Here is a 20,377-nt window from a genome sequence, read left to right as displayed (position 1 = left end):
ATGAACAGAAGAGCACACTTCACAGGTGAGTTGCAAATGGGGTCTGATCAAGGAAAAGTGAAAGACTTATTTTAAAAGGGAAGATGAGCTATTTACTTTCGGTTCCCATCTAACTATAAAAGAATCTAGATTCATGTTTCAGTGACTCAAGTAATCTTTGTATAGTTTCCTCACTTGGGGCATCTCATCCTCAGAAAGCATTCTCACAAAAGCACCCAGCATCTGTATCATTAAATTCTAGCATATAACCACAAGAAATACAGAATAACATAAGAACGTAAGAACATAGTCTGATGCCCTCTAGAACATCTAGAAGAATTTGTCTTGTCTTGTCTTAAAGCAAGAAAATGTTCTCCTCCCCCACACTACTTTACAGCAGACATGTCCAGAGAAAGCTTGCCAACCAAAACTTTACATAGTGACAAACGTCTTCCATCTGTCTGGCTTCTTGTTCTTGGAAGGTTTTTGGCAATCAAGTCACACCTTCCTTAGTAAGATCTGTACACTTTGTGTGCGAAAAAAATAAATAACTCGTTTTGTTTTTAAAAAATAACCGATAAATATAAAATGAAGTAAGTTCAATTGGGAGCAACATCTCTTTTCTATCCACATATACAATCATTGTATTTGAGGGATCCTCAAGGTGATACTTTTTTCAGAATTAAGTGCAGCACATCTCTTAAAATTTGATAATATACGACTGTCCCTCTGAAAAATATATTTTAAGTCTGCTACTTTTATAGAGATAGCTGACTGATGTTTCATTTTGTGGCTTTCCTTCACTGGGATAGTTTTGAGCTTTGTTTTATTTAAATTTTAAACAACAAGAGGACAGCTTTTTTTTTTTTATCAAACTCATCCCCAGTGTTGCTTATATCACCTCTATCCTTTCTGAATGGGGTAGGACAATCCCTTGTCAGGGAACTCAGTACAAAGAGATCAGCTATATTGATTGATTCATTCATTTTTTTCAAATAATAATCTTATAAAAGAGGAAATACTTTCTTCATTTTAGAATGAGAAAAATTAGGTTCATGTAAGTTCTATAATATGTCCAAAGTCACACTTTTTTAATGTCCAGGGAGGGAAAAAAAAGACAAAATATATCTGTCAGGGAATATAAATGTTTAATGTGAATATTGTAATCTCTCTTAAAACATAAAATAATGATCTCATGCCTTCAGTTTCCTGTTGATTAATTAAAATGCCATTTATGTTAGTGTTTGGCTACAATATCCAAATGAAAATACCTTTTTTGTCAATCATTTCTTAAATTATTAAACTTCTCATTTTTTTTCTGTTGACTCTTCTTAATATAGATTTTTAAGTCAAATTACCAGCTGACAATCTGCCCGGATTTTTTCACTCTAAATGACTTTTTTCTAGACTCTAATATTTTATACAATAAAAACAAGTTAGCTGTTAATATAGTAATTTTTCACAGAAAGAGATACAGCTTGTGGCAATGGCCACTTCTGATCCAAAAATAACAACAGTAAATAAGGCCATAAAGTAAGTAAAAAAAAAAAAAAAATGTTGCTATTGAAATTAAGATAAATAGCCTTGGGTTAGGTACCCAAGGTGTGAGCTAAATATAGGTTTTACTTGTATGCTCTGAACCCTATGTAGACACACACCTAATAAGGAAAAGAGCTGATATGATGTCCAGATCCTTGGTAAGAGAAGAATGGTCAGAAGACCTAAGTGAGTTCTTGTTCAAGTTGCTGAGTTGAGCATATATTTCTCTACCTCATCCCTTCCCATCCACCTGTAATGGCAGTAAATAAGTATAAAAAGGGAATGAGGCAAAATAGCTGATCAGAGACTTGACACAATTATCTGGGATCATACTGATAATAAGCCAGAGTGGTAAGAGCTCAGTCCAGGACATGATCAGGAAAGGGCTATAAGGTGAACACTGCTCTTCCAGAAGACTTTTCAGAAAGATTTTAAGCTCAAAGTCAATTGCAAGCAAAAGTAGAAAATGCAGCAGACATCAAGGTGATGAACTGAAGGACTTCCATCAATTACACAAGTTGGCACAACCTCTCCTTGTGTGCAGCAAGGGTATTTATCCCCAAACTGAAAACCAAGAATCGTTCTGTAAATAGATAAATACCTGAGAAGAGCTAAAACTTCTAAAATTGGTTGTTAGTTATCCCAGAATAGAGGTCTAGGGTGGGCCAGAGACTGCCAACTAACTTCTCCAGTATCCTAAAGTGAATGAAGCCTGACAATCAAGGGAGAAGTCTACTGAGGAACTAGGCCTACATGTCTCACACAAGGCTCCATGTCCTCTAGCTATGTAAATTAACCTAGCCCTTTAATCAGAAAACTGATGACTAAGGATCACATTTGAGATGAACTGGTAGCATAAAGGAGAAGAGCTGGTATGAAAAAGCAAAACAACTAAACCAGGAACAAACAGCAATAATTCAGGCAACAGAAGACAATTTAATAAGTATTTTAATTTTCTCAAAGAGATTTAAGAAAATGAACATACAATTATAAAAAATCAGAGCAAGAAAGAGTTTGTAGAAATTAAAAGAGATTGCCAGATGAAAACTAATTCACTAAAAAGGAAAAAATAAGAAAATCCCCTAGAAGGGAAAGTAAAAAGAAAAAGATGAAAAAATGAGAGAAAAGTTAAGAAATATGGAGATCAATCCAGAAAGTCAAATATCTAAATGTTTCTGGAGTTCCAGAAAGAGAAATGGGTATGAGAGAGTGATTTTAAGCACTCATAAAAGAAAATTTCTGAGTGGAAAAATCTAAAACGGCCAACTAAGTGGTAAGGTTGATGAATAAAAAGAATCACATGTAAGCACATCATCATGAATATTCAGAACCCCAAGGAAAAAGAAAAGATCTTAAAGTTTCTATGAGAAGAAAAAAAACAATTACCTACAAAAGTGTAATAAATCAGGTTAATACCAATTTTTTTTTTTTTACCAGCACCAATGAATGCTGAAAACAATGTCTTTAAAATTCTGAGGACAAAATGACTTTGAACCTATAACTCTATATTCTGACAATCAATCATACACAAAGACATGTTTTCAGACATGGGAAGACTTAGAAATTTTACTTAGAAGGTACCTGAGATGCTTAGAAAGTATTTGAAATGTACTCCAGGGGATGAAAAAATAAGAATTCTAGAACTAAGAGAACCTGAATCCAACACACAGTTGGATTCAAAATTTCAGTAATTTGAAGAAATTTCCATGATGGTTATTCTGCAGAAGTCCTAAAGCAATTTGTACAAATTATGGGACTCCAATAAGAATGCCTTCAACAAAAATGTGAAATTTTCATTAACCAATATCATGATTGATTAAAAAGTCAAATGATCTTAGAAATAATAATATGGTTCCTTTTTATTTCTTTAACATGAAAAAGGAAAGCAGATGGCAATTCCAAAGGCAGGGAGCAATATGTGAAAAGTCTCCATGAAGATATATGCAAACTAAACCATGGTCTTGAGCAACTGGTCTAGAGAGAGATAATCCATTGGCACTTGAAATTTGGAACATTCTGAAAATGACAGATTCAGTTAATCAAGTTTCAATTCTTAAAGGCAATGAATAGACAAAGCACAGCTTTTTTTTGCTTGTTTTGGTTTTGGTTTTGGTTTTGGTTTTTGGTTTTTGGTTTTTGCTTCTTTACTGCAGTGACAGGTTATAAATGCCACCATCTTTAATTATCTAAAATACTGGAATAGCAAGAGAAGTAGGAAGACAATGAAAAGTAAAAAATAGAAGATACTATTTAAAATTTGTGGGTGCAAAAATTGAGGTAACCAGTAGAAAAATTAAAAATACAATTAATGAAACAAGAGAGGAGGATAAGGAAAAATGAAATATAAAGACACAAATCCCACATTTGTCACATTGGAGGAGCTAATGATGATTATTTTATTTCCTAAAACCCATAATCCTGATTTTCCATTTTTAATGTACCTCATTAGAGATACATTCCTACCTATACTTCCTATCATGGAAACTCTACCTCCAAATTCACATCCAAATGTTAGTGGTCTTTCTTCTGGTTCTTCCAATCTCATGTCTATGCTTTATGCCTCTCACTGGCAATTTTTCAGGCAGCCCTTGACCTCTACATCTTAGACCTGAGCACAAAGGACAACAGAGTGTCAGAAAATGCCAAATGACAAGACCTGCCAGCTACCAGCTTGAGAGAAGTCAGGGACCCACAGGATGTCATTCCAGGAATGCTGGTAAAGAAAAAGAATGCTTTGCCCATAAGTTAACCTGCTGTGCCTCTGTCCTTATTCTCCTGTCTGCATCTGAAAAATACTTCTCTTACAGGTTTGAGCCAGGGGGGAAGAAAAGCACCCAACTTATTTTTGCAAGAAATTTTGGATTTTTTATTTCTACCTCCCTTGCTGCTCAAATTCCAATTTATTCATTCACATTTGAGAATGGAGCAACTATGGGATGCCTGGGTGGCTCAGCAGTTGAGCATCTACCTTTGGCCCAGAGCATGATCCTGTATTCCCAGGACCGAGTCCCACATCCGGCTCCCTGCATGGAGCCTGCTTCGCTCTCTGCCTACGTCTCTGCCCCCCCACTCCACCCCTGTCTCTCATGAATAAATAAAGTTTTTTTTTTAAAGAGAGAGAATGGAGCAACTAAAAATACCTCATTCTTTGACTGAAATCTCATCAGAGAGACTAGAAAACCCAGCTCTCAGAGAGCTATGTGAGAAAGTAGCAAGAAGGCCAACACTAAAATGAAGAAAGAAAAATCCGCCAAAATAAAATTAGAACACTACAATAAAACCATCCAAAGAAAAACAATGAAAATGCATCCATAATTTACAGATTGCTATGGGTTAAAACTTTTTAAAGCACTTAATATGTTTCTATATTACCACAATATTTTAACCCACTTATTAAACATCTCCTCTGTGTCTTCCTCTCATTTTTTATGTCATTACCTACCTCTCAATACATTCCGGTAAGACATTCTTTCTATTCTTAAAGCATTTGAAGCTCAATCCTGCCTCAAGGCCTTTGCTCTTACTCTTTCCTATTTAAAACATGATTACCTCAACTTGTTCCATGGCAGTCTCTTTCTCATCCTTCATTTCTTAACTCAAAGATCTTTCCTGACCACCCCATTTAATACAACCCAACCTACCACTCACCTATTTTTTATCTCACTATCCTATTTATATCCTTATAGCACTTGTTTCTATCAAGAATTATTCTACTAACTTTGCTTGCTGATTATCTATCTCCCCCTACCTCCACACACACACACACACAAAAATCCATGAGGACAGGGATTTCTGTCATATCTGTTACATCCCCAGTATCTATAGCCCTACCAAAGTACACATTATAGACTCTATAGTGCTTCTTAAAAGAATACGTTCCATACCTTATGCTAAACTCTTTATACATATATACGATTGTTCACTCTTTACAACAATGAGAGGATGAGAGGTACTCTACACCCTTTCAAGATGAAGACATAGAAAGTTAAGTAATTTGCCCAGTGTCACACAGCAAAAGTGAAAGTTCATGGATTCAAGTGTAGGTTTATAATCCCAAAACCCTTCCTCTTAGACACTATTCCATGCTGCCTCCCTGAAATATGCAAGGCAATTTTCTTGAGGCACTGAATATGGGAAGTCATAAAATGTGGTTCTTGGCATTTGAAGGCCATGTAGAACTAGTTGGGGAAATTGGACTTTTACATACAGAAATAAATAAGTAATAATACAAAGCAGCTGCTTTCATGATAGCCCCTATTTTAAAGGTGAGAAAACAACCTGAAATAAAGAAAGGGAGATATAGCATAATACTTAGTGGCCCACCATTCCAAACCTCAGTACCTGTGATCTCTCTGCCTTCCTAAAAAACCTGCTATTCATTCTACCCCTACCAGTAGGATCATTCACAATATTGGATTGCCAGATTTTTTGCATTACTAAAGCTGAAAATACTAAGCATTTACAATTTTTAATTTTTATTCTTTAAATCTTGAGAAATGGAACGTGTGTGTTATAACCTTATCAAACACTGCTTGCTTTTCCCAAGTTTGGGCTTAAGGACGAATTGCTTCTGAAATACAAAGACTTTTTACTTATTATAATCTTCTGAATCTATCCTCAGACTATCTCATTCACATGGTCTGGAGAGGGCCTAGGAATGTATTATGAGGCTTTTGAGTTGATCCTGATGCTCAGCCAGGTTCAAGATCAGTGAATAATGAATATAAATTAACTTTCATTTGATGACGTGGGGTGTTTTTATTTGTGCCTATGATTAAACTGCAGGTTCACCGCAGCCATAGCTAGTACAAGTGGTGGTCACTTCTCTGGGCCTCAGTTTCCTTCCCTGTAAAAGTAACAATAAATTAGATTATATGATCTCTAAAATCCTTTTGACTTCTAATATACTAATTCTTCAAAAATGAGCTTTCCCAGGACATTGACTAAAACTTGCTTTTTTTAAAGAATGCCCCCACCACCCCCCACACACATACTTTCTTTTTCAAAATGCATCCTTTATTGAAAAACCTTAAATATAAAACATTTAACCATAGAAATAGTAAAAACATTTAAACCATTAGTAACAAATTCTGCAAATAGTTTGCCAAGTTTTTCTTTTTGAGCCCTGATGACATATTAATGTAGATTAATATTCCATTGATCCATCAAAATTTTCCAGTTCTCGCTCATATCAGGTTCTCTATGTGAAATGATCTTATGTTCCAAATAAATAAATACGTGATCTGATAGACTTATACACACACACATATATATATACACATGCATACAGAACCCTTGAAATAGCCCCAGAATAGTATATTTATATGAATTCTCTCCCCACCAGCAGCTTTCAACCATAGGCATTTTTGCCCTCAAGAAGATATTTGGCAATGTTTGTAGACATTTTTGATTATCATAGTGGGCAAGGAGGTTGCTACAAGCATCATAGGAGGCAGCGGAAGTGCTGCTAAACATCTAAAAACAAACAAGACTGGAATGAAATGTCAATAAAGCCTAGGTGAAGAAACCCTGCTCTATGCAGTGGTCTGACACATCAAGTAAGGGAAAGTCCAACTTCACTCAGGCAGCTGACTAGAAAAAAAGGAAAAACATTCACTTCCACAATTCCATTTGAATCTCTTTAACCAAAACTAATTACATGACTATACCATGAAGTTTTTATTTCTACCCTGAAACCTCTAAGCCCTTTAGAAAAATAAAGATCTGTTTCTTCCTGTTTTTGGTCTATAAGTGGTCTTTTATTCTCATTATCTTAGGCATTTTCCCACAGAGTGAGTGAAATTCTTCACCAGATAGTGTGGGAAAGATTTTGATAATTCTTACCGGACCTAATCTGAAAACAAAAGTTTCTACAACTACTGGCCCAATATTTTGTATATTTCACATAAATTGAAAGAAATGTGGGAGCACCTGGCTGGCACAGCGGGTAAAGCATGCAACTCTTGATCTCTAGGTTGTGAGTTTGAGTCCCACATTAGGTAGAGAGATTCCTTAGAAATAAAATCTTAGGGGAATCTGGGTTGCTCAGTGGTTGAATATCTGCCTTTGGCTCAGGTCATGATCTCGGAGACCTGGGATTGAGTCCCATATCAAGTTCCCAGCAGGAAGCCTCTTCTCCCTCTGCCTATGTCTCTATGTGTCTCTCATAAATAAATAAATAAATAAATAAATAAATAAATAAATAAATAAATAAATAAATTCTTTTAAAAAATAAAATCTTAAAAAAAAGAAATTGTAGCTCCGTGTTTTAGGATAGCTTGCCTTTTTAAACAAATTATGAAGGCAAATAGCAATCTAATTTATATGTACCAGTGATGTCTAGATTTTGTGTTTCCATTATATGTACATTTTGCTGCATCTTGATAAAGATGATAATAGAACTGTATAGTTGGAGATATCTTGGAATTTATTTTCTCATTTCCTAATATTATAATTCATCAAATATAAGATACCATTAATCGAAAGATAAATTATATTGTGTGCCATTAAAAGAAAATGTATGCTAATTGAAAATAACATGCTCTCAATCATAAGACAGATCTCAAGTTAAAAGACATCAAAATGGGGGGAAATGCATCTTAGAATTGATAAAATACATTATTCTATACTATATCATCTTTCCTCTTTCTCAGATAAAAGCCATGTGTCAAATTATTCTATAAAAGTTTTTCCATACTCTGGTTTCTCTTTGGATCACTGAATAAATCTTTCACCTTTTACTATGAAAGTTCTTCCATAATAATGTACAAAGGCATACCCATGGGACAAAACACATAAATAGTAAGAAAACCAGGTTAAGGAAATAAACCAAAATCTTATGTAACTCTAAGTTTCCTTTTAAGTTCTAGGTGCATTGGGTACTTTGCTAACTGGACAGATTTTTTTTTTAATTCCACATTGTCTTGTTGTGGTTATAGTTTTTAACTAGGGGGATGTTACAACAAATATTATAATGGATAAAAATTAACTGGATTCAATTAATTAGAATTAATAGTTAACCACATAATAGAGAGAGAGACTGCCTTCTATGACAGAAAGGTAGGTAATAGGATTTTTGTTTGGGAAAAATGATCTTGGGGTCAGACCACTTAAGCTAATTATGTGTTTTCTGTAAATTCTACCTATAATGAAGATAACGAAACTAGACATATCCCATAATTGCTTTGAGATACTACAATATCCTTAAATACAAAAAAAGAAAGTTCATCATAGCTCCTATACTAAGGTTGGCATTGTAGAACAGGATAGGAGGGAACCTGAGAAAGACAATTCACTGAAGAAGTATTTCATAGAACAACCTATCCACCTAAATATTTTTATAGTTTTTTTTTCCTAAAGAAAAAAAGATTTGTTGGATGAGTAAATGCCCAGTGAAAATAGAAATTTACACAGAGAAATTTTTTTTTTTTTTTTTTTTTTTTTTTTTTACTAAAAGCTAAAAAGCAAATAAGGGTAAAAGACCAACAGAAAGAGCTCCCCCCCTCCCTAGTGCATATGCCAAAGCTGTGGACAAGAGCTTAATAACACCATTGCCTGCAAACTCTCCAAGCATAGCACCAGTATCAGCGTGTGGCCTATTTGTGAATAGCAGCCATTAAGCTTCCAAAGTTATTAAAATCCCAATGTACTATTTTAGTAATTCGGCTAAAATAACCCTGTAAATACCAATCCAGATCTGAAGAAAGAAAATAAACAAGGCCCTAATGTTTTGGTACCAACCAAGTGCAAAGTAACATCAACAACATACTTCTTGGCATCCTGTTATGTTACAATATAATCATAAAACATAATGCATATTGGAAAAGGGTAGCCATAAAACCCTGAACAGTGAACAACAAACTGCTGTCTTTCTGCAATTAAAAGTAAAATTTGACTTATCTAGCAGTTGAAGACATAAAACCAGTCTAGCGAGGGCATCAGTTCCCTCTCCAGAGGGCAGGCATATACTTTTGTTATTTATTGGCAATCTCAGAAATCTCATTTCTGCTTTCAAATGTATATTCTACAAAATGGCAAGTAATGCTGTGCCACTACTGCTGCACCACAATAAATAGCCCTTTTTGAAATTTTAAAATTAGCCAACTACAGAAATAAACTGAAAATGGGTTGTCATTAAGAGGTAAGGAGCTTCAAAATGCCTAAACATTGGTTATCTTGAGGGAAGTTACATGAGAATACTGATGCCCCTGATTTAGAAATCTGCAAAATAGCTTCATGTTGCCTTTAAGTAAAACCAGGGGATCTTTCAAGATCTAGAATATCAGATCATGCTTATTCTTATTTTTAAGTGGCATTCAAAGAAAAAAAAAAGAAAAAGGAAGGAAGGAAGAAAAGAGAGAAAAAGAAAAGAAAAGAAAAAAGACAATAAAAAGAAAAGAAAGAAATAGTGGTCTCAATTCCACTAGCATATATACTTAGTCTGTATCAAGAAGGCTTTCTCTATTCTGTGAATAAATGACTATGATAACATACATTGAACATACATGAACATGATCTCCATTTAAGTGAAAATACATTAACTGTTTTCAGCACTATAATCAAAGTCCAAAAGTTAAAGTAAAAGGTTTAATTAGGTACATAATCATAGGCTTTTAGGGTTATAAGGAACCCTACAGGTCACCTAGACCAACCCCCTCAATTTACAGATAGGGAAACTGAGGACTAGAAAGGCAACCACTGTCCATGGTGATACCATGAGTCAAAGATGTGGTCCAGGCTGGTGACAACATCTTCTATCTCCAAGACCCATGTTTCCACCCTGATCCACTGTCTTTACAAGACTTCACAATAATTAAGGATGAAACAAAACCATCATATAAATTATAAATGACTATTAATCACATGACTTTAGTTCAGCTAAACTAAGAAAGTTTATGTCTGAGGAATATATTTGGGAAGCCAGAAGCTACAATACAAAATACTTACTAAACTTCCTGTGTGATCACAATTCTTCATTTAGTCATTAAAGAATCCCAAAGGAGATGTACTTTACTATTCACAGCTTACAGATGAGATGACTGAGACAAAAACCTCAGTAACAGAGGTTGATCTAAAAACTCTTTGCTCAATAACCTAGGTAAGCATCTCTGTGCTGTTTCTATAGACAACCTCTCCACCACTATCATTACCCACAAGAGAGATGTAGGATATGTTTAGCTTGGATCAAGATGGTCATTTCCCTCATACTTTAAGTGAAGTGCCCTCTTCTGTGGAAAGCAGATATCTGTAGCAGAATTACTGGTGGAGGTGTACAGGTGCAGTATGCTGAGAATGAAGTGACCCCTCAAGAGTCAGCGAATCAGTGACTTTGATATTTCTTCTGTTAGGTTCTAAGAAGGGGTTTCCACATTATTTGATCTTTCCTTCATAGCCGTATTGCTGTTTTTTACTAACACCAGGTCTGACATCCACATGGTTTCCTCTTTCTCTGTGTGTTACTTTCCCAACAATACTATTTCCACAAGCTAATGCACTTGTGTGTATCCACCCTATTTCCAAAGCCTACTTGTTGACAATTTGAATAGACCAATCAAGAATGTATAGAACAAAGGGTTAGAAAGGTATTTAGATAACATCAAGTCCATTCTCACATATTAATTCTGCAGAAGCTGACTTCCAGACAGGTAATACAGCCAGTCAGAGACAAAACTGGAACTTGAGGCAAAGTTCCTTCAAGTCTAATATTCTTCCTACTACACAGCATACTTGGTTGTATGATTGGCCTAAAAATAATAAGTGTATATGACTTATTTGGGCCAAATATATTATTTCAAATCATTGCTGTGTTGTATTTTTTAATAACAAGGTGAAAACAAAGTTGGTAATCAAGAAATAGCAGCATAGGACCGTAGAAAGACCTACCTAAGCTTCACAGCTAGATAGATCTAAATTTTATTTTTGCTCCCTAACATACTAGCTATGTACCTTAGGCAAGCTACTTAACTTTTCTGAAGTTGTCACTATGGTAGATTACAAAGAATTAGATGCAGTGGTGTATATGAAGCATCTGACATCTAGTAGGTGCTCAAAATATATTGGTTTCCACTAATTCTAAGCTACCACAAAAGAGCTGTGCCACTCTAGCAAGTTCCTTTAGCCCTTTGGGTCTGATTCCTCCATTGCAAGTTCGGAAGATGAAAGAAGCCAAATGAATTCCTAAGTCCCTTTTGGCTTGTCAAAAAATAATTAGTTCCCAAAGGTTCCTTTACCTTAATTTAAATTCAACACATAAGTATCTTATATCCATCCTAAGCATTGAATAGTACCAACTACCACCAAAGAGATATCTATGATTTCAGCAGAATGGGATCCAACTCCATATCACTTTAAGTTCCACAAAGAAAAATTACTATGCAAAACCAAGGATTTGACTTTATAAGGACATCACAAATCTAATGTAATAAATATAAACAACTGAGGGTATAACTTAAATTATTACTCTCTCTTTTGCTGAGTTGGAAGATGAGAACTAAAATGTTTATACTATATAACAAAAGACCCAGGAGACATTTGGGTCATTAGACATTAGAACAGCTAATGCCATTTGGGGGGGGGGGCGGGTAGAAATAAAGAAATGAATAATAAATATTTACCTTCCTATGTGCGCCTTTAAAAAAAAAAAGATATATTTATTTATTTAAGGGGAAGGGCAGAGGCGGGAGAGAGAATCTCAATCAAGACCCTTCCTGAGCATGGAGCCCAACACAAGGTTCGATGTCAAGACCCTGGGATCATGACCTGAGCTGAAATCAAGAGTGAAGAGACTCAACAGACGGAGCCACCCAGGCTCCCCTCTTCCCAATGTGAGTCTTAAACTAGGCTTTGAAATTTAAGATACTTGTGTTATTCTGAAACAGAAGGGAATAAAATTTACTCTGAGAGGTATCTGATAGTGATCAACTTTAACATAAGAAGATGGTTAGCCATGTTCTCACATTACTTTTAAATTTCATATTTGGGATTTACATTATCTAAAAATAAAATATAACTTAAATGCTTGAATCTTATAAGCAAGACCTGAGAAAATACTAACTGATCTTAAATGAAAATTTTAACTACAAAATTTTTCCTCCTTTTTCTCTTCCATAAGAAAAGTATTAACAATGGATTTTTCATTATAGATAAGGCTTTTTGCAGATACTATGGAGGTTCAAAATACATTTAAAATCATGTATAGAATTCTTTTTTTTTTTAGATTTTATTTATTTATTCATGAGAGATACAGAGAGAGGCAGAGGGAGAAGCAGCTCCATGCAGGGAGCCTGATGTGGGACTCGATCCCAGGTCTCCAGGATCACGCCCTGGACTGAAGGTGGCACTAAACCGCTGAGCCACGAGGGCTGCCTCATGTATAGGACTCTTAATTATGGTTTCCCAAAAATTTATTTGAGGTTTTCCCTGTACCATGCCTGTACAGTATTATTCACCTATAGAATAGAATTTTAGAATGTATATCTTAGATCATAAAACACCACCACTAACAACAGCAGAAAGGATTGTGTTATATGAGTGTGAAGAGACAAGAAAGACCCATTTAAATATTATCTCATATGTGTGTAAGAAACAATGTATATATTTTTTAATTCAGCAGCCGGTTCTATGAGCTGATTTTTTTGTCCTAAAAGGTGATGAAGGGTAAACTCTGTTCCCCAGGATGCATTGTATGCAAAAGGTTAAGAGAGACGCAGAAATATGATTTAGCTCTATACATATTAAGCATAGTGTGAACCAGAGATAGAAGGCCTGGATCCCACTTCTTCCATTACTATAAAATTGATTTGTGATTTTTGGACAAGTAACTTCACCTTTTTAGTTCTCTTTATCTATTAAACAATAGGAGGAACCATATGATCTCTTTAAGATTTCTTCTAGTTCCTATAATTAACATCTGTGCAAATCCTCAATACAGCATTTGAGAGGCACAAGACATGGGCAAAGGCACTCACAGGAGTGCAGTTATTCTGTTCTCCATACATACTGCCAGGAGGAACCAGCTTTGCAGAGAGCCAAACACTAAATGGCCTGGCTTCATGCCTTGGCGAAAGAACACCATTGATGACTACGAAAGCACTTAAAGAAACTCAGCCAGAGGAAACAAACTACTGTCTGTATGTAGTCCAAAAAAACAGGTAGGGGGAGTGTGAGCCCTTGCAACCTCAGATCCTTTGTGTTCTTGGCCTTTCATCCTGGGTGGCAGAAGGCACTGAGTGTATTTAGGTGACTCATATTTTCTTAGCCTTAAGAGAAATTATCCTAAAATGAATGCTTCTCCTCCTTAGTCCCACATCTGACCCTGGAAAATACATATATTTTTATGCAGCAGCAATACTCTCTGCAGCATTCTTAGAACACCTTCATAAGACAGAGCTTAGCATAGTGGTTAAAAGTATGAAATGGGCTCCAATTCTGGCTCTACTACTCACCTGCTATGGGATCTCAGGAAAAAAGCTTAACCTCTCCATGCTTCAGGTTCCTTTTCTGTAAAATGGGGAAACTAATAAAACCTAACTCATAGAGTTGTGAAAATTAAGCAAGATATTGCATGCAAAGTGGTTACCACAGAATCTGACAGAATGTAAATGTTATGGATATGTAAAGAGAGAGAGAGAGATGCACACAGACAGACAGATAACAGATGATAGATTGATCCTGGGAACTGGATCTCCCTAAAAAGACTTATCTGAAGGCCACAAACAATTTGCTGGCAGTGAATGGCATCTGCCGATCTTTCTTCTCCTGAGCAAACAATATGGCAAAGACTCAAAGCTGGGCTCAGCTCTTACTAATAGGATCCTGCAGAAATCAGGAGGAAATGAGATTACCCTGAAAGTAGGAAAGAGTTACTCTGGTTTAAGACAAGGTCTTTAAAAGAGATAGAAACACATGCATACGCACGCATACACATACATACATACATACATACACACATTTAATATAGTCACACAGAATCAAAGAAGGGGGTTGTTTTTTTTATCTTCCTTCTCAAGTGTTGCTGGCATTAAAAGGTACAGAATTTTATAACTAGATGGCTCCCTGGAGATCATCTAGTTCAAATCCCTCACTTGGTAGATAATAAGTATCTGAGGCCCAGAGAGGTTAAGCAACTTATTGGAGGGTCATGCAGACGTAAATGACACTGCTAAGACAAACCAGCTTTCTGATTTCCCCTTTTGCCCACCCAGTACTCAGCCTGTTATCTTTCACCAGCTTGGCACCCTGTCCTTGTGCCAAACAGAGCATTAACACACACACACACACACACACACACACACACACACACAGGTTTCTTACATTTGCCTAAGTTCCCAAAAAGTACAGATGCACACCTCAACCCCCAAGACTTTCTGCCAGAGCCTCCCATCATGGAAATTGAGAGGATCCCAATCAATCTATGGCCCTCTCCCAGGCTTTAGGAGTTTCTACTCTTGTGTTTCTGTTCCTTCCTCACATCCACTCTTAAGTGCTATTTTCTTAAAAGTTCTTCACCAAAAAGGTAAGGCATTTCCCAGGACAGAAGTTACCGCTGCTAATTTGCAAATGCTCATCTCCCCACAAATGCTGTACTTTTAGACAGGAAATACAGAAGAACTGTGATTAAATTTATAACAAGCTCCCTGAGTGAATTCAATCAAAACTAATCCCTTCTTCCCTAAGATAACTCAATCAGGTTCATTTATAAAGTGTGTGAGTAGATGAAGGACTGGAAGACCTTCACAGGTATGCCTGTGACACAGAGAAGAGGAGGAAGAGGGGAAGAAAAGAGGACTGGGGGGTGAGGGAGATGGGTAGCAGAAGCACATTGCCCAAACTGCAAAGTCTGGATCCTGGAGGCAGCTATGCTGCTGAGACTGACTCACCACTCAGGGGATAGGACTGCAGAGGGGATGCACGGTTTTAATCCTACCCGCTCCAGTAACTAACAGCAGGCTGGTATCTAAAACTACACAAATAGGAAGCAGGTGCAGGCTACCCCTAAGTGGCAGAAATGGGGAATTCTGTCTTCCTCCTGTTCCCTTTTCTCTCTCATCCAATGCTGGCCACTCTGTGCCTGGTGGGCACACCCGGAGCTCTCCAGCTTCCCTCAGATCACCCCCAGAGGGGGAACTCCCCCTCCCTGCTCTCCTGAGGGTTGAAAAGAAGCATAGGGCATCAGAGATGTCTCTCAACTCTGTCAGATGCTCCCCAATCTCTTGCCCCTTGCAGGGAAACTGATCCGAGAGAAGCCTTCACTGAGCTAACAAACGTAGAGCGCTTCTTGTCCCTAAGCACAGGCGCCCGCCAAACACGTCCCTCAGCCTGCGTTCGGCTGAGAGGGTGAGAAGCGTTAAGTGTCACAGCCAAGTGTTCCTTCCCCAACGCGAAACCGGAAGGAAGGCTTCGCTTTTGCCTTTTTTTCCACTCCCTACCTGAATTCGGGGACCAGGTTAGGCTGCAACCCGTAGAAAGCAGCGGAGAGAGTGACCAGCCACCCAGGCTTGTAACTCCCGTTCTCGCACTCCAAATAAGGCGGGGACCACTTGACATGGCTCTTGTCCCCGCCAAGCCCGTCCCGGCGCCGCCAGCTATGGCCCAGGCTCCGGGGCCCCTGGTTAGAGCCGCGGCGGTGTAAGTGGGTCCGCCACTTGCGCCGCAGGCCGTGGAACCACTCGGTCTCCAGCGTGGCGTTGGCCAGGTGGTGCGCCGAGGAGGACAGGTCCTGGAGCAGGATGCGACTCTCCTCGCGGGTGGCCTGGAGGAAAACCTGCGGGGCGGGCGCGGACAGCGACTCGGTGCTGAAGGTGATGGCTGCCCGGGAAATGCTGGGCTCGCCCTCCAGCAGACTCCGCACCAGTGCCTGGTACCACTCCAGGTCGTCCTGCAAGTTCTGCTCCCGCGACTTATTGCTCTGCAGCATCATGTTGAGGAAGTTAGTGGCGTGTGTCAGCGTGTCCAGCGCCCCGTGCAAGGAGGGGTGGGAGCTGGCTAGGGCCGACGACTTCCCCGGCAGGCCCGCCAACTCGTAGCGGCCGGAGCAGTTGGCTCGCTTCAGCTGGTGGGAGTCCCCGGTGTAGAGGTAAGAGGCCACGTCCATGGGCACCTCCTCGGCGAGTTTCTGCGCCAAGATGGTGCCGTCGGTGGAGCGGCTCCAGGGAGCCGAGGGGTCCGAGGCAGAGGCTCGAGCGGGCTGCTGGGCGTGCTGCTTCAGCCTCAGGCTTCTCTCTCGAGGGGAATCCAGCCGTCCCGGGGGGTCGCGGCTGGTGCTCACAGTTCCCAAACCCAGAGGAGCGAGCAGGAGGCAGAAGAGTAAGGGATAAGCCATGGCTCCCATCTGCTTCGCAGAGACGAGAGGAGGTAACGGGAGACACTTTGTAAAATTTGGTCGTCAATGTATCAACAGTAAGACTTTTGCTCGGAGTCGTCCCCTTCTCCAGATGGCGGCACCCAGTCGAAAAGGACTTTAAAAGAGGAGTGTTTCGGAATTGGCCCGGCTGGCTAAGCTACCGTCACAGGAAATCAAATCACCTGTGGCAACGCTGGCTGCACCCGCTCCATAATGGGTCGGCTCGGGATTACGCACCTCACAGCCTTGAGCCGAACAGGTTACATGCCCTCTCGCAGCCGGCGGCTATAGTTAGCCTGCTTACGTCTTCCTGCTCAGCAGCTTCCACCGTCGCTCTCATTGAGGTGTGCTCAAGAGCCGCTGCTGCTGCTGCTGCTGCTGCTGCTGCCGCTGCTGCTGCCGCCGCGGCCGCCGAAGACGCCGCTCCATCATCTCACCCGTGGCAGGTCGTTCCCGCCTCCCGGCTCTGGCTCCTCCTCGCTGCTCCGCGGGGAGGCGCGGGGTGCGCGCACACGGAGCCGCACGGCGAGCGCACCGCTCGGCCCCAAAGAGCGAAGGTGTCTTTGAAGACGATTGTCTTTCTGGAGTTTGTAGGACCAGGCAACTGGCTAACCGGAGTGCTCAGGCTTGGCCACAAACCACACTCCTGTCTCCCCCTTCTCGGGAGGAAAGCCGGTTTAAAGAGGCAGCTTGGCCGCAACCAAACCCGTGAAGGGCGGCTTCAAGCCGTCTTGTGCCCTGTTTGGTCGGCTCCTCTGTCAATCAGCCGACTGCCATTTGTTGGGCTGGGGCGGGAGCTGTCCAGTGCTGAACCCGAGGCGGCACGGAGGAGGCGCAGGAGGAGGCGGCGGCTCGGGATGCAGCAGCACCGAGTCCTTTCACCCACTCGCGTTCCCTGATGACTCGGAAACCTGCGGGGGTGGGGGTGAGGTGGGCGAGAGCGAAGGGAGAAGCAGAGCGTTTGTGGCTCAGAGCAAAGGAAACTTGGACGTACTGAGGAGGAGGAGGGTGTTGGCGTCTTGCATGCTTAGTTATATCAGCCTTTTCTTTTGCCTGGAAAAGAGGGAGAAAGGGGTTTTCATTTCTGACTTAAATCGAAGAGGAGGGACGTAGGATGGGGACGTGTCCTCCCGAGCATCTGCTCATTTTAGGCAAATTATCAAATCCTCCTCCTTATTGTCGGTTAAAGAAATGATTAAAACCTACTTGCCAAGGTCTTAGCTATGAGGGAGTAATGGAGACATCTACCGGCTGAGCTTCAAGGGGAAAAAAATGCTATGTTTAAGGAACCTCTGCCTGAAAGGGGTCCAGGATGAAGGAGAACCTGTGAAAGTGTATACAAGTGAATATGTGGAAGGGAGAGACATATGCAAGGGGTAGGACTCAGAAGTGAGAGAATGAGAATGAGTGAGTCTTGAGCACCTGGGTGGCTCAGTGGTTGAGTGTCTGTCTTTGGTTCAGGTCATGATCCCGGGGTCCTGGGACCAAGTCCCACATCAGGCTCCCCGCAGGGAGTCTGATTCTCCCTCTGCCTATGTCTCTGCCTCTCTCTGTGTGTCTCTCGTGAATAAATAAATAAAATCTCTTTTAAAAAATGAGTGAGTCTGTGTTGAGTGAAGAGGGAAGTCATTCTGACTAGGAGTTTCTAGAATTAATGGACATAAGAATTGAGACATCCAGTTTTAACTATAGGTTGGGATATCCAAGCAGAAGAAACAAGGGATACAGCATAATAATATGTATGATAATAATAAGCTGAATAATATGCCAAGAACCCCCTCTCCCAATTATTGGGAAATCCCTTAACAAAGTCTAATTGTTTTATTTGAGACTTTAAGGATGTCTTCTGACAGTCTGAAAATATTAATAAGTACTGTATATGTAATGTTTTATGCATCTTCACTATCCATAGGCACCTCCAAATTCACTTTAGTTCCCAACCAACAAAAGTGTCACTCGTGGCATTACGAAATAGCACTGCTTAGATTTACTTTACCATCTCATTTCATTATCCCTATTGAGAAAATACCTGAGCACTGAAATGTAAGTAAAAGGTTGTCTGTATTGGTCACGGTAGTATCTTTAGCATCTAGAACACACAGACTTGTCTGGTACAGAGCATGTTCTCACTAAATATTTACTAAATTAATGAACCAGAAGATCATGACGATGAAGCTACTTATTCAAAAATCCATATCTTTACCTAAGAAGAAACGTTTGCCTGATATGTCGATGACAAGGACTTTTGGAATGGGATATGGTAATGAGTTTTCCAAAATACAGCACATGGTCTCCAAGTGAGTTTTTATACCTATGCAAAGAATAGTTACTAGATTTATACTTATTTACAAGTAGATTTCATGTTCATATCCGCCTTTCTGTTTAAATTTTGCTTTGCAGTGTATGCTCCTTTGCTAAATAAATGTCATCCCAGTTTAATGCTCTACTATAGCATATGTGGCAATAATAACAGAAAGAGTTTCTGTTTGTTTAGTTTATCAGAGTATACATTATGATCTTCCATCTATATAACCAGCTAAGTACTGAAATGTAATTTCCTCATTAATTGACAGAGAACATGCATAATTTATTAACAGTTCTTTAAAATTGTCCAGTATGGCATTTTAAAAAAGAAGATGTAATTTTATTAGTAGATTCCTCTATAAGTAATTCAACTACTGAGCATAATTAAAAGATTTGGGTTCTCATACCAGCATTCTTCTAAGCAAGATTTATGATCACTGGCAAGACATTTCAACTTTCTGTGTCTTAGTACACAAATTGTACCCAGGCTTCATGACTTAACACTGAAGTAGTACTGAAATGGTACCGAAGCCACTCTCCCGAGGTTCCAGCCCTCCGTTAGCTAATATGTATCAAGAAAAGAGCACACTATGAGAGGCTTCTGCAACTTTAGTATTCCCTTCAGTGGCTCACCTTTGGTCTATACTGCCAAATAACTAAGGTAGACTAGTTGGGTTTAGAATAGCACTGCCAAAAATAGAAATATGTGAGCCACAAATGTGATTCAGATATATAGTCTTAAATGTTCTAGTAGCACATTTAAAAAGTTAAAAAAGAAAAAGTCAAATTAATTTTAAAAATATTTTTTATTTAACCCAGTATATCCAAAATATTATTTCAATAAGTAAACAATATAACAATTATTAGTAAGATATTTTACATTTTTATGCTGAATATTCAAAATCCAATGTATATTTTACACTCACAACAGATGGCATTCATACTAGCCATATTTCTATTGCTCAATAGCCACCAGTGACCAGAGGCTACCATAGAATGCAACCTCAAGAAGATAGTGCATTGTGGTCTTGAATGTTCTAGAAAGCCTAGGTACACACAAGATAAGGCACCATGGTCCAATGCTCTAGGAGGCCGAGTCCATTTAACAGGTCTGGAGTCAAGGTAACTGAGTAGTAGACAACCCCTTGTCAATGTCAGTGTCCATCAATGAAGGAAATAATCCAAAATAGGTTTTTATAAGAGACCAAGATTTAA

General features: G+C 39.1%; 1 protein-coding gene across 2 annotated transcripts in view; it reads right to left on the bottom strand.

The window, feature by feature from the left end:
• Window positions 1–17,911, bottom strand: part of GPR158 (G protein-coupled receptor 158) — a 411,529-nt gene extending 393,618 nt beyond the window's left edge. Inside the window, exon 1 of one of the 2 annotated variants that reach the window (XM_026013682.2) lies at window positions 15,945–17,911. In XM_026013682.2, the coding sequence (XP_025869467.1) occupies window positions 15,945–16,846 (902 nt within the window). In that variant the 5' untranslated portion in view covers window positions 16,847–17,911. The remainder of the gene's footprint in view (window positions 1–15,944) is intronic. The other variant, XM_026013683.2, reaches the window with a different exon arrangement.
• Between the last annotated feature and the right edge of the window lie 2,466 nt (window positions 17,912–20,377).

Source organism: Vulpes vulpes, chromosome 2 (genome assembly GCF_048418805.1).
Source record: "Vulpes vulpes isolate BD-2025 chromosome 2, VulVul3, whole genome shotgun sequence".
NCBI lineage: Eukaryota > Metazoa > Chordata > Mammalia > Carnivora > Canidae > Vulpes > Vulpes vulpes.
Note: the sequence above shows the minus strand (reverse complement) of the source record. Positions and strands in the feature narration are given on the sequence as shown.